The 13,600-nt window shown below is 64.2% G+C and overlaps 1 protein-coding gene across 1 annotated transcript in view; it reads right to left on the reverse strand.

The window, feature by feature from the left end:
- Window positions 1-13,600, reverse strand: part of Bahcc1 (BAH domain and coiled-coil containing 1) — a 60,135-nt gene that overhangs the window by 28,541 nt on the left and 17,994 nt on the right. The window contains exon 2 of the mRNA XM_048796598.1: window positions 5,951-6,130. Within this exon, the coding sequence (XP_048652555.1) occupies window positions 5,951-6,130 (180 nt within the window). The remainder of the gene's footprint in view (window positions 1-5,950; window positions 6,131-13,600) is intronic.

Below are 13,600 nucleotides of genomic sequence, written 5' to 3' on the forward strand. Positions count from 1 at the left end.
ATGTTTTACGGGCCTCGCTCTGGTAAACAGAAGTCTGTAAATTCCTCCTTCCCAGACGCAGTTTCCCAGGCGTGGACCTCCCTGTGCCCCCTGGGGGGTCTGGCCGCCCGCTGCTCTCTGCTCTTGGGGAGTAGCTCTCGGATGGCCAGGAGCAGGCTCCTTCCTGCCCAGGCCTGGGGGGCAGTGTGAGGGTGGCTGGCCCCGTGCCTCCCTCTTGCTTCTGGGCCTCAGCTGGAGGTGTCCAGGCCAGGGAGCGGGGGCCTGGCCACCTCTAGCCTGCCTCAGGCCCCAACCTCTGAGGACCCAGATGGGAACTGGGGTAAAGGGGAGGAGGAAGGGGTGGCAGGGCAGGAAGGAGAAAAGCTGGGGCTGGGCAGGGAGCCCCGGGGCGGGGGACGAGAGGGACAGGGAGAAGAGGTCTGTCCTGCCCCGTGAGAAAAGCCCTTTTCTTTTCCCCCAAACACTGTATATTCTCTGAACTGAGGAAGAAAATAAAAACGATTTTTGTGAATCAGAGCAGCTGCTCGGAGACCAGAGACCAGGTGGAAGGCTGGGGTGGCCGGGCAGGGAGACAACTCGGGAGACCGTGCCCCAGGTGGGGTGGCACAGGAGCAGAGGGCCACACACTCAGGCCTGCGCTCGCGCCCGGGACGGAGCTGCTAGTCAAGGCCCAGGGCTTCCCTCCCCGAGCTACCCTCCCTGAGGCTGGAGCCACTGCAATCTCCCCAGAGGAATGGTGGCAAGCTTGCCGCCCCCGCCACCTGGCGTCCCCGGCTATCTTGGGGAAGGAGCCTGGAGGGGCAGTGGAGGTGTCCCCGAGGACACCTATCCTGACCTGTCTGCTCCTGCACTGCTGCGAGGCCAGAGCCCAGGCCCGGGACACAGAGGCCCAGGGGAGAAGAGGCTGAAGGACAGAAGGGCAGGAGGGCAGCTGGGGAAGGCAGGTGGGGTGGCTTGGGGTCGGGGCCCCTGCTGACCACCCAGAAGGGGCAGGTGGGCCTGGGGGAGCTGCCCCGGTCCCTGTGGAGACCCAGGCAACCTGGGGCCTGGGCAATGGCCCCTGTTTCTTGTGACTTGGCAGGGTCTTTCTGTCACTCAGGATTCTGCCACATGTTTCAGTGTCCCACGCTACCTCAGTGCTGGCCCTCTCCCAGTGACTTCCCACCTACTCCAGGTCACGGTGCGCGTCCCTGCAGTCTGTTCCACGACGGCATGGGGTCAGGAGGAGGCTGAGGCTGTCCTCACAGGCAGCACAGCTGACCAGCAGGCAGGCTAGGGCAGCGAGCCTGCAGGCTGCTGGCCATCCACTTGTTAGCGCCTGTGGATGGCCCTGGAGCAGCTCCTCCCCAGGTCCTCCCCGCCCAGGTGGTCAGACCCCCAGGAGATGTCAAAGTCCAGCCTCTGGTGTTGGGGGGCCACCTGAGACCCCTTGGGGTTGCAGCACCCTGCTCCTGGGCTGCTGGGTGAGAGGAATGGTAAGCGCCAGGGGAAGGAGCCAGGCTGGCATGGGTGGGCACCTCTGGGACAACAGCGGCAGGCTGCCCAGGATCCCGAGTCCCCAGCCTCAGGCCCGAGAGCAGCACAGGCCAGCTGGGTTGGCCGGGCTGGGGTCCGGGACCACCACTTCAGGCTGGGGAGGGCAACTGAGAATCCTCATGGAGCCAAGAGCAACCCGGGTGAGGGCCCCCAAACTCTGAGCAGCATCCCGGATGGCAGCTCCGCCACCCGCCTTCCACTCCGTCCTTGATGAGCACAGGCCTCACACCTGGGACCCGCTGGCCAGCGCGCACTGTACAGGTGCACTTCTGGGGAGACCCACCCTCAGACCCAAGGATACCAACCCAGGGAGACTTGGTGACCAGGGCTGACACCCCACAAACGACAGCCACCACAAAAGGGAAGGACTGCACTGCCCACTGGCCCTGGCTCCGTGTCAAGCTGTCTGAATGGCTGTTCTGACCCCTGGGTCCACAGAGGGAAACTGAGACTTTAGTCCAATGTGTCCCCCGGGCTGTGAAGACCCCTCTCTTAAACATCTGCTCTGCAAGGGGCCCTGAGACCGTGTGACCGCCCAGGTGTGGGCAGGGGCCATGTGTGGGCTTCCTGGACCCAGAGCAACCTCCACACCAGAGACCGGGCCAAGACTCGGGCTCTGGGACCAGACACCAGGAGGGGCTGCAGGCACAGGCGGGGGTCTGGAGGCCTGCCACAGAAGGCCAAGAGAGACCCCAGAGGGTGTTTGGGGAGCTCCCCGTGCCCCTCTACCCTCGTCTCCCCAGAGCTCCCAGTGGCCACCTTCCCCAACTGGCCAGGCCCTCCCTGTGGGCATGGGCTGGGGTTGGAGGGACAAGGAGGGGCTGGGGCGAGGGGACATTTTCACATGGAGGAAGCAAGCAAGAGAGGAAGGCTGCCTCGGAGAAGAAAGGCCCGAGCAGGGGCAGCCATCAGCGTGCCCTTCCAGGGGCGGTGCGAGAGGCCACAGGAAACTCTGGCCCACCAAGGTGGGAGGATAGTGGTGGACCTCTGTCTCTCTCAAAGATATGCTCTGGAACCCACTCACTCCCAAAGTCCTGGCAAGTCCTGAGGCCTCAGGGGGGACAGAGGGACAGCTGGCAGGATGCAGGAGGCTGTGGGATCCGGAACAACGGGGCACGCTCGTTGGCTTCTGCCTGTGGCCCCTGCCCCCGCTGGAACCTGGCCAGGCGCCCGTGGAGAAGGGGCCACTGGGGCAGGGGTGGCTCTGACCAAGAGGAGACAGCCAGCACTGGCGTGTGTGCCCATGGCCCCCTCCAGGTGGCACGAGAGACCGTGAGTGGCCTGGTGTGGAGCTCCTTGGTTCCTGCTCCCAACACCCCCAGGAACAGAATCTCCTTTCATCGCCCGTGGGTGGTCCCAGGCAGGCGGCGGGCAGGGCGGGAGGGACTCACTGACAATAGGGCCAGCTGTGCTGCACCCACACCCGCTCTGACCCGGCCAGCACAGGCTGTGGACAGGACTCGCCCCTGCCTCCGGCCAGTTCCGCTACCCACCCCACCCCATGCCCAGAGCCGTCCACCTCTGTGAAAACCCTGGTCTTGGGTGATCTGTGGGGCCAGGAGGCCTGGGGGCTGAACCAGCGGGCTCTGCCCCAGGCCAGATGTTCTGGGGCGGCTCCTTCAACCACGGGGTGTCTCCCTGCACCCCCAGCTGTTCCAGGGACACAGGAAGCCCCGGCCCCCGCTCTAGCAGCTGCCCTGCAGATGGCGTGGGGGGGGTCTTCCGGCTGGCTGAGGGCCCCCGGCCTAGAGGAGGGGGCACCTGAGGCTACCCCCCAGGGTCCCACTTGCCTGGCCCTCCCTGGCCTTCCTGCCCTTGACAGAGACCCCAGGGCCAGAGAGGGCATGGAGAACTGTCTGCTGGCACCTGCTCCCTGCCTGTCCTGGGGGCCATGGAAGGAAGTGGGGGCCAGGCCAGGCCTCAGAGCAGACCGCCCAGGCAGCCCACTGCGCTGGCCAGGCCCTGCTCTTCGGCAGAGTCGCGTGCCCCCTGCCCGCCTTGCCCCCCGCCCTCCTGAACACACACGGCTGAGAAACAGGCCCCGGCACGCGGGAGCCAGCTGGCACCCAGTCAAACTAGCAGCCAGGCGTGCCGCCAGGGCAGCCAGCCAGACTGCCACTCGCTGGCCCCGCCCGCCGGCCTCTGCCTCCCAGAGCAGCTCACAGCCGCCTGCACCACGTGGCTCTTGGGGAGCAGAGGGCAGGGGAACCCCCACAGGGAGGGGATCCCGGGGCTGGGAGCTTCGCTGAAGGCAGGAGGGGGACATGGAGAGGGCAGACCAAGGCACGGCCTGAAAGGTCTACGTAAGATCCCCGGATGACCAGGACTCTCTCCTGTCCTGTTCCCAAGTAGAACCCGGCAGGACGACTGCCTACCCCATGCCAGTCTGCAGCACTGCCTGGTGCCCTGGAGCGCGGGGGGGCAGCTCGGGGCACATCCTGCTTCTCCTGGCGTGAACCCACCTGAGCTCGCCCTGACCATGCTGATGGTGGAGACGGAACCTTAGAGGCAGCGTGGGGGACCCCTCCGCTGGCAGAGGGGGGGCTGCTGGTCTGAGACAGAGCCTTCTTGATGTAGCGGGGCCGGGTCCTGTGACACGGAGGAGCTGCCGCTCAGGACTCAGACCTCGAGGGGGCAGGTGGAGGGCCCGGTGCAGGCCAAAGCCCAGAAGCCAAGGGCCTGGGCTCCTCAGGGTACTACTCGAGTACTGGCCACCCCCAGGTGGATGCCCTGGACTGGGGCGGGACAGTGGGTGCTGCTGAGGATGGGCCCATGGCGGGGCTGAGTGTGGGGGTTTGCCCAGCAGCCCCAGCCTCAGCCGTTGGCACAGGGGAAGTGAGCGCGGCTGTTGTGGGCGCCATCTGAAGGCTGCCACCCACCCCGCTCTGAGCACCCCCAGGGACAGAAGGGGGCTCAGGACAGGTGGTGCTACCCACCAACGGCCTCCCTGCTGGTAGGGTTCCCAGGGGTGGGATGGAGAGGAGGCGGAACACCTGCCCCCAGTGCAGGGCCTGGGTGGGCTGCCCCACTCCTGGGCCAGGGGATGCTGTTGGTGTGGGGAGAGGAAACACTGGACAGGGAGTGCCCACGTGCCTCAGTGGCCCTGGTTCTGCTGAGGGGTCCCTGCCTGCTCCCTCTCTCACCCTTTTCCCTCCCACAGTCATCCTGGGAGCCGGATGCTGTGGCCAGGAGATGCCCAGCAGACAAAAAAGCTGGAAGGAGAGGGGTGGGTGGGGTGGGGGGCTGGGGTGAATGATGCCTGCAGAGCCTGGGCCTCCGCCTGGCCAGGGAGTCTGGCGTCCCCTCAGGAGGCTGCTGGGATAGCCAGGGCTGGAAGCAGGAGTGCCGGTGAGGTTTGGCCAAGGACATGATTGTGCCCACTTGGTCCTCAGGACCCCTCTGGCCTCTCCTCCACCCGAGAAGGGAGCTGCTCCTTATCGCCTGCCCAACATGTGCACTCCGAGCGGCGCCTAAAGCCCAGATTATTTTAACAACTGTCCCTCACTCGTCACCTGTCCTGTTTGGAAAACAGCCCCTTTCTTGTCGCACAAAGAGAGGTTTCTCTGGCTTCCAGCAGTGCCGGGCGCTAATCTCCCTGCCTGGAACACAGGCGGGCGGCGGCGCGATGTGTGGGTCCGCAGCGCTCTGTAAACACGAGGCCCGAGCGCAGCAGTCATTGAGTTACGGCAGTGCCCGTGCCAGGAGCAAGAGCCCTGCGTGCCCGCTGCCAACTGCAATTACCTCCCGCGTGCCAGCCAGGGGGCTTAACCCTTCCCATGCTGCGGCGGAAGGCACGGCTGAGTGGACACCAAGTACTCCTGGGTGGGGGACAGTGGGGCCCAGGCCACTGCACAACAAGGTGTGAGGCAGACCCTGGGGAACTAGGTCAGGCACACCCCACCCTGGGAAAGGCCTAGGGAGCCCCGGGGTCCTCGCAGGCCTCCAGGGGCCCTCCCGCCAGCAGAGTGTCTGAGAGCCACAGGTACTCATCAGGCACCGACTGCAGGCCCAGAGCCGGGAGGCTGCTGGCCTGGAAGGGGCTCTTTGTCCTCAGCAGGGCCCCGGGTGGCAGCCTGTGCCTGCTGACAACTCTCTCCTCCCTGCCCCTCCCTCCCAGCTGGCACATCTGGAGCCCACACCTCCGCAAGTCTGAGGAGTGGGGTGTAGCCACGGTGGAGGGCACAGCCCCGTCCAGCCGCCCAGCTGCCTTGCACATTTCCTCAGCTCTGGAGCCTCCCTGGCCAGCCCCCACCTCTCCCTCTCTGCCCATCTGGAACACACATCTGGCCAGGACCGGTGCCTAGCAGGGCCACCCCCGTTTCCAACCAATTACCACCTCCCCAAGGGGCTTCCTTGGCGGGAGGCAGCCTCCACCAGCTGGGCTCCCGGGTGCTGCTGGGGGCCCAGGACTTACCCTCATGGGAGTGAGAGAACCAGACCTGGGCCGGGGCGGGGTGGGAGCCTCGGTAGGCCTGCTCCGAGGGGGCGGAAGGGGCGCCGCCAGGGTGCGTGGCAGCTGCAGAGCCCAGGCTGCTGGTGAGGAAGCTGCCCATGAAAGAGGAGGCCGGAGAATTCCCCATCAGACGGCTGCTGGCTGTGGACACAGAGGCAGAGTGAGTCTGGGCAGTGGTTCCAGGTGCGCTTTGGGCAGGGCAGGGCAGCACCACCCAGGACCCCTCCTCCACAGGCACTCCTCAGGCCCCAAGATCCCCCTGGGCTTGTCTTATATATCCAAAGTCAGAGGAGGAACGCTCCCTCAGGGGCCCTGATGTCTCCTGGGTTCCTCAGCCTCCCTGTACCTCAGGGGCCCTAGGACTGACACCCTCCTGGGACTGTAAAGCCTTTGCTGTTGATACCAGCACCACCAGTGTCACCAATAAGAACACCTGCACCACCAACCACCACCCCACTTCTACCTCCACACCACCACCCATGCCACCTCCACCACCGTCACCACCACCAACAATAACCACACTACCTCCACCACTGTCACCACCAACCACACCACCTCCACCACACCACCAACCACACCACCTCCACCACTGTCACCACCACCAACCACACCACCTCCACCACTACCACCAACCACATTACCTCCACCACTGTCACCACCACCACTAACCACACCACCTCCACCATTACCACCAACCACACCACCTGCACCACCACCACCAACCACGCCACCTCCACCATTACCACCAACCACACCACCTCCACCACCATCACCAACCACGCCACCTCCACCACTGTCACCACCAACAACCACACCACCCCCATCATCACCACGAACCATGCTACCTCCACCACTGTCACCACCACCATCAACCACACTACCTCCACCACTGTCACCAACAACAACCACACCACCTCCACCATCACCACCAACCATGCTACCTCCACCACTGTCACCACCACCAATAACAACCACACCACCTCCACCACTGTCACCACCAACAACCACACTTTTTCCACCACTGTCACCACCACCACCACCAATAACCACACCTTTTCCAACACCAACACCAACACCTCCACCACCACCAATAATGACCACACCACCTCCACCACCACCCATAACAGCCACACCACCTCCACCAACAATCACACCTCCTCCACCACCACCAACCACCACACCACCTCCACCAACAACAACCACACCACCTCCACCACCACCCATAACGACCACACCTCCTCCACCATCATCTCTAACATCATCATCACCAACCACACCACCTCCACCACCACCACTTACATAACCACATACCACCACCGTCAATCACCCCCTCCACCACTCTACCACCACCATCACTGACCAGGTGCTGGGAAGAGTGCACTGAGCACTCAGGGCCTATGGGGAATAAACTGCCCTGCAGGCCTTCCTAGATGTTCCCAGGCCACAGTGGTGGGCATCCCAAGGATCTCCACTGCGGGTGCACCTGGCAGAAGGCTTTTGTCCATTCCTCTGTGGAAGGGCTCAGGTAATGCACTGGGACAAGCCCAGTAGGGGCCCAGGCAAAGTCCTCAGGCCAGCCCTGGGGGCACAGAGGTCTCCACCCTCTCATGGGCAGCAGGGCCTTTCTCCAAAGTGGGGATCTTTATCCTTCTCCTCAGTCCAGTTAACTGACTAGTTAGACAGGGGTGTCCCAGTCCCAGGGGAGCAAGGGGGGTAACTGTGACACCTGGAAGATGGACGTGGGGAGGGAAGAGAGAGAAAGAACTCTATGGGTCAGCTCTTAATGTCCCCTTAGGGCTGCTCAGGGTCAAGCCCTGGCCAGGCTGGCACTGAGCATCAGACAGCATCTGTCTGGGCTTAGGCAGTGGCCAGAGGCTTCCTGGGCCCAGCCAGCGCTCAGCACGGCCCTGGGAAGCTGGGAGCTCTGCAGATGGAGAACCGCTGCTGGCCCTGGGCCAGCTTCCAGAGTGCACCTGCCAGCCTGCAGCATCCCTGCCCCTGGTCACCAGGGACCCTACTCCCTCTGCCCAAGTCCAGCGGCCAGGATGAGGCTGAGTCTCCCTGGTCGTCACGGCTGCTGCTCTTGCACACACACAACACACAGGCACAGAGCGCTCTGCAAGCAGGAGCACTCGGTGGGTGGTCTAGGCGGCAGCCCCCACCCCGGCAGGGTGCCCTGGCACCTTGCCACCTCTGTCCCTGGGCAGTGAGCCTGGCTTGAGCTGTCCCAGGATTGAGAGGGGCGTGAGGTGGAGGGCAGGCCCTGGCAGAGTTGCAGGGACTCTGGGCACTGGGAGGTGGCAGGCCGGCCCAAGGTGAGTCAGGGCAGCTGCTTCCCGCCCAGCAGGCAGGGGAATTGGTGAATTGGTGGTGCCTCATCCCGCCTGGCTTGGTCTTGGGAGCTTCCCAGACACAGGGTGACTCAGCAGGGAGGCAGCGGGGCCAGGAGAGGGCGTGCCCCACGGGACCCTGGCTCTGTGCTTCCCCAGCTCCCGGCCCAGGCCAGGCCCAGCAGCTGAGGGGCCTCTCCCAGTCACAGCCTCCGAGGAAGGGTCTGTGAACGTGGGTGGGGAGGGGGCCTCTGAGTGGGGAGAGGAAGAGCAGGCCCTAGGTGCCTGGGAGCCAGGGACTTCCCGGNGCTGGGCTGCGCTGGGAAGGGTCGGGCTGGGGCCCTGGGCATGGGGCCCAGGCCTCAGGCCTCCTGACCCTGAACGCATCCCCCCCCCCCCCCACCGTCCACATGGCCACCTCTCTACCCTCATGTCTGATGTCCACTGGAGCTTTCCTGGGAAGCACAACCTCCTGGGCCTGCCCTCCTCCTGCCTACCTCCTGACCCCTGACCCCTACTGCCTATACAGGACTGTCTCGTGAGGTCTTGCAGGGGCCACTGACCAGTCAGCCTGACCAGGGTGCTGAGACCCGTGCCCTTCCCCCACATCGGGCCAACTTTCCTGTGGAGTGGCTGGGTCCTGAGTCTGGACTGTCTGAGTCCTGTCCTTTCATAGCTCCCAGGGCTGGGCCACACCATTGGCTGGGCTCCCTCTGCCCCAAGCCACCAAGGGCCACAGGCAGAGAACCTACAGGTGAGGCCTGTTTGGTTTTTCCTCTACTGAAAAAGAGGAAGATGAACGATCAGCCAGGGAACCTGAGTTAGAGGAGAAGGGTTGCCACCACCAGGCTCTGAATTGGAGCCTGATGCGGTCCTTTCATTGAAGATGGAGGTGCCTGCCCCCACCATGGCGTGGGGAGCCCCACCCGGCGGCATCCTCTGCTGGTCTTCCCCAGGCAGGGGGCTGAGCCAGCACCCCCTCGTCCTCAGAACCCTTCAGTTGTCTGCACAGGTCACATGCTACTTTAAGAGGTGTGGGAGCAGGTTGTGGGGTGCTGGAGATGGGGTGCAGCCAGCCCAGAGGCCCAAGCTGGAAAGCCAGAAGGGACTGTTCCTGGAGAGACACTGCCCCACCCCATTGCTGGACTGCCCCTGGTGGGGTGGCCAGGACCGTGTCTGTCCATCTCATGCTGGGGCTCCAGTGGGAGCGGGCACCTAGGATCAGGGACAAAAGCCAGGGACTTCATCTGGGCCACAGGGTGCCGGCAGGTGAGGAGGGGCCCTGGGAGAGAGCAGTCCCTCCTGGAGTGGTCAGGGGTGTCTGCAGAGGTCTGGCCGACAAGGGGCCAAGTGTGCATCTGCTGTGCTTGACCAACAGGGGACCGTGAGAACGCAGGACGAAGGGTCCAGGTCTGGGCGCTCGCCCTCCCTGCCCCCTGACATCGCCACGTGCTGGCCACCACCTCAAGCGCTCGCCAGCCTGAAGAGGGCTGTGCCAGCCGTGAGCCGCGGTGACATCAGATCCATGTCACCAGGCTGCAGTGCCACCACCTCAGGCCCTGCACACTGCATGGCCGTGCTTTGTAGACCTGTGTCTGTCTCCTGCAGGCCGGGGCTCACTGCACAGCGCCTGGTGGTCAGTGTGGTGGCCTCTCCCCAGGATGGTGGGAAGCAACCGAGTCCAAAAGTCAGGTCTGGAGAAAAAATCTCTCCAGGCCCTGGGCCTGGGAACCCTGCACCTTGAGCTCTCCCACACTGCAGCAGGCAGGGGGCAGGACAGAATCCCCAGGGCTTCGGACCTAGGGAAACTGAGGCACACAGCGCTCTCCCAAGGCTCCGAGGGGCACAGGAAACAAACCAACTGCCACAGCCCCCAGGGGCCATCCGGGTGGGCCTGCTCAGGAGGGCTGGGCCCCCAAGCCAGAGTCCAGGAGTGGGGTCTCATCATGCCTCCACCCAGGAGATGGATCCTGGTCCTGGGAGGGGTTCTTGCTAACCCTCTGTTCCTGTGCCATCCAGGAGGGGGCCCCATGGCTTGGGGACCTTGGGGGACAGCACTGCAGGCCCACCAGCCCTCCACCCTGGCTCCACGAGGGCAGGGAACATGCCAGGGACAGGCTGCAGGTGGCTGCATGTCACTTCCTGCTATGGCAGGAGACCCACATGGAGCCCCTCTAGACTAGGTGCCCCGGTGCTCCACACCAGCCTGTCTCCCAACTTGGGGGACCCTCTAGGGGAGTCTCTTTACAACTGGCTTCTGTGAACCCATTAAGGCAGGGAGCCCTGCCCCAGAACCTGGTAGCTGGGGGGTAGTGCCAGGCGGGGCCATCTGTGGGGGACCAGCACTCCTTTCTCCTCTTCCTGCTGAGGAAGGGCTGGTCCCCTGTCCCCACCATACAGGGGGCTCCATTTCACTAGAGTAGGTTCAAGAATGAAGCACAAGAAAGGAGCTACCCGAGACCCACTGCCCTCCGCTTGAGTGTTTCTGGGACCCACTCTCCAGAGTCACAGCAGGTGTCCCTGCGCCCCAATTCCAGGCACAGGCAACCTTGGCACTGAGTCTGCTGTGAGAGCCTCAGAAGTCTCCACACAGAGCCTGTCCCCGTGGAGACCTGGCCCATGAGGGCGGCCACTGCCAAGGGCTCTCATTGCCCAGCCAGCAGGCCCACACCTCAGGTCACCTGGATAGGAGCTCCCTGCCCTGCCAGTCCCCTCCACCAACACTGGCCCTCTCTGACAGGGTGATGTCCCACTGCCCTGGGCCTGCGAGCAGATTCTGCAGCCCTGCCAGATGGGCATTCTCCTGGTGGGCAGCAAGCCCCCTTAGGGTGGGGACAAGGACTGCTGGCTCCATAAGACTGCCCAGCCCCTGGGCAGCCTGGGACAGGGCATCTGCACCCGTATTGTCACTTCTCGCTTTAAGAACTTGGGTGGTGGCAGCATGCCCAACCAGCAGAGCCATGGGCTGCCACCTCCCCAGCCCCCTCCTCCTGATCAGTGGCCCACCCCATACAGAGCGGGTGCAGGGGCTGCCTGGGAGCCTGGTGCGCTGGGGCCTGGCCAGGGCCAGAGCTGTGGGCCAACTCTGGCCGGGAACTGGGCTGAAGGCTCCTTCCTGTCGGCAAAATCCTTGCCTACCGAGCGCAGTCCAGGAGGGGACAGCCAGAGCCCTGTGCAGTGGAGAGGGCTGAGGGGATGAGCCCCCTTTGGCCAGGACCCAGGACCTGGCACCCACGGTGTCGACACCTCCTCTGCCGGGGGCTTCACAGACCTGCCGACTCAGGGCCACCAGGGTCCCAGATCCCACGTCACCACAGGACTGATAAGGGAGCAGGACACAGGTTTGGGCCAGGTTAAGTGGACCTGTTTATTCCAGGAGGTGTCCTGGCCCACTGAGTCTGTCCAGGGCCACTGCCTTGGGTTCTCCCTCACTCATCACAGAGGTCACACAGGGGGCTCTCCCCAGAAGGGGAGGCCACTGAGGTAGCCATCTGTGCTACACATCAGCCCCACCAAGTGACCCCACTGCCCAGCTTGCAGCCCTGGTTACGAGGCAGGCTCTGCTGCCCACTCCAGCCACCTCGGCTCTGCCCAGGACACATCGGTGGCCTGGCCCGGGCGCCAGGCTGGCTGAGAGAACGGCTCCGGAAGCCAGCCTGGCGCCCGGGCCAGGCCACCGATGTGTCCTGGGCAGAGCCGAGGTGGCTGGAGTGGGCAGCAGAGCCTGCCTCGTAACCAGGGCTGCAAGCTGGGCAGTGGGGTCACTTGGTGGGGCTGATGTGTAGCACAGATGGCTACCTCAGTGGCCTCCCCTTCTGGGGAGAGCCCCCTGTGTGACCTCTGTGATGAGTGAGGGAGAACCCAAGGCAGTGGCCCTGGACAGACTCAGTGGGCCAGGACACCTCCTGGAATAAACAGGTCCACTTAACCTGGCCCAAACCTGTGTCCTGCTCCCTTATCAGTCCTGTGGTGACGTGGGATCTGGGACCCTGGTGGCCCTGAGTCGGCAGGTCTGTGAAGCCCCCGGCAGAGGAGGTGTCGACACCGTGGGTGCCAGGTCCTGGGTCCTGGCCAAAGGGGGCTCATCCCCTCAGCCCTCTCCACTGCACAGGGCTCTGGCTGTCCCCTCCTGGACTGCGCTCGGTAGGCAAGGATTTTGCCGACAGGAAGGAGCCTTCAGCCCAGTTCCCGGCCAGAGTTGGCCCACAGCTCTGGCCCTGGCCAGGCCCCAGCGCACCAGGCTCCCAGGCAGCCCCTGCACCCGCTCTGTATGGGGTGGGCCACTGATCAGGAGGAGGGGGCTGGGGAGGTGGCAGCCCATGGCTCTGCTGGTTGGGCATGCTGCCACCACCCAAGTTCTTAAAGCGAGAAGTGACAATACGGGTGCAGATGCCCTGTCCCAGGCTGCCCAGGGGCTGGGCAGTCTTATGGAGCCAGCAGTCCTTGTCCCCACCCTAAGGGGGCTTGCTGCCCACCAGGAGAATGCCCATCTGGCAGGGCTGCAGAATCTGCTCGCAGGCCCAGGGCAGTGGGACATCACCCTGTCAGAGAGGGCCAGTGTTGGTGGAGGGGACTGGCAGGGCAGGGAGCTCCTATCCAGGTGACCTGAGGTGTGGGCCTGCTGGCTGGGCAATGAGAGCCCTTGGCAGTGGCCGCCCTCATGGGCCAGGTCTCCACGGGGACAGGCTCTGTGTGGAGACTTCTGAGGCTCTCACAGCAGACTCAGTGCCAAGGTTGCCTGTGCCTGGAATTGGGGCGCAGGGACACCTGCTGTGACTCTGGAGAGTGGGTCCCAGAAACACTCAAGCGGAGGGCAGTGGGTCTCGGGTAGCTCCTTTCTTGTGCTTCATTCTTGAACCTACTCTAGTGAAATGGAGCCCCCTGTATGGTGGGGACAGGGGACCAGCCCTTCCTCAGCAGGAAGAGGAGAAAGGAGTGCTGGTCCCCCACAGATGGCCCCGCCTGGCACTACCCCCCAGCTACCAGGTTCTGGGGCAGGGCTCCCTGCCTTAATGGGTTCACAGAAGCCAGTTGTAAAGAGACTCCCCTAGAGGGTCCCCCAAGTTGGGAGACAGGCTGGTGTGGAGCACCGGGGCACCTAGTCTAGAGGGGCTCCATGTGGGTCTCCTGCCATAGCAGGAAGTGACATGCAGCCACCTGCAGCCTGTCCCTGGCATGTTCCCTGCCCTCGTGGAGCCAGGGTGGAGGGCTGGTGGGCCTGCAGTGCTGTCCCCCAAGGTCCCCAAGCCATGGGGCCCCCTCCTGGATGGCACAGGAACAG

Source organism: Marmota marmota, unplaced genomic scaffold (assembly GCF_001458135.2).
Source record: "Marmota marmota marmota unplaced genomic scaffold, marMar, whole genome shotgun sequence".
NCBI lineage: Eukaryota > Metazoa > Chordata > Mammalia > Rodentia > Sciuridae > Marmota > Marmota marmota.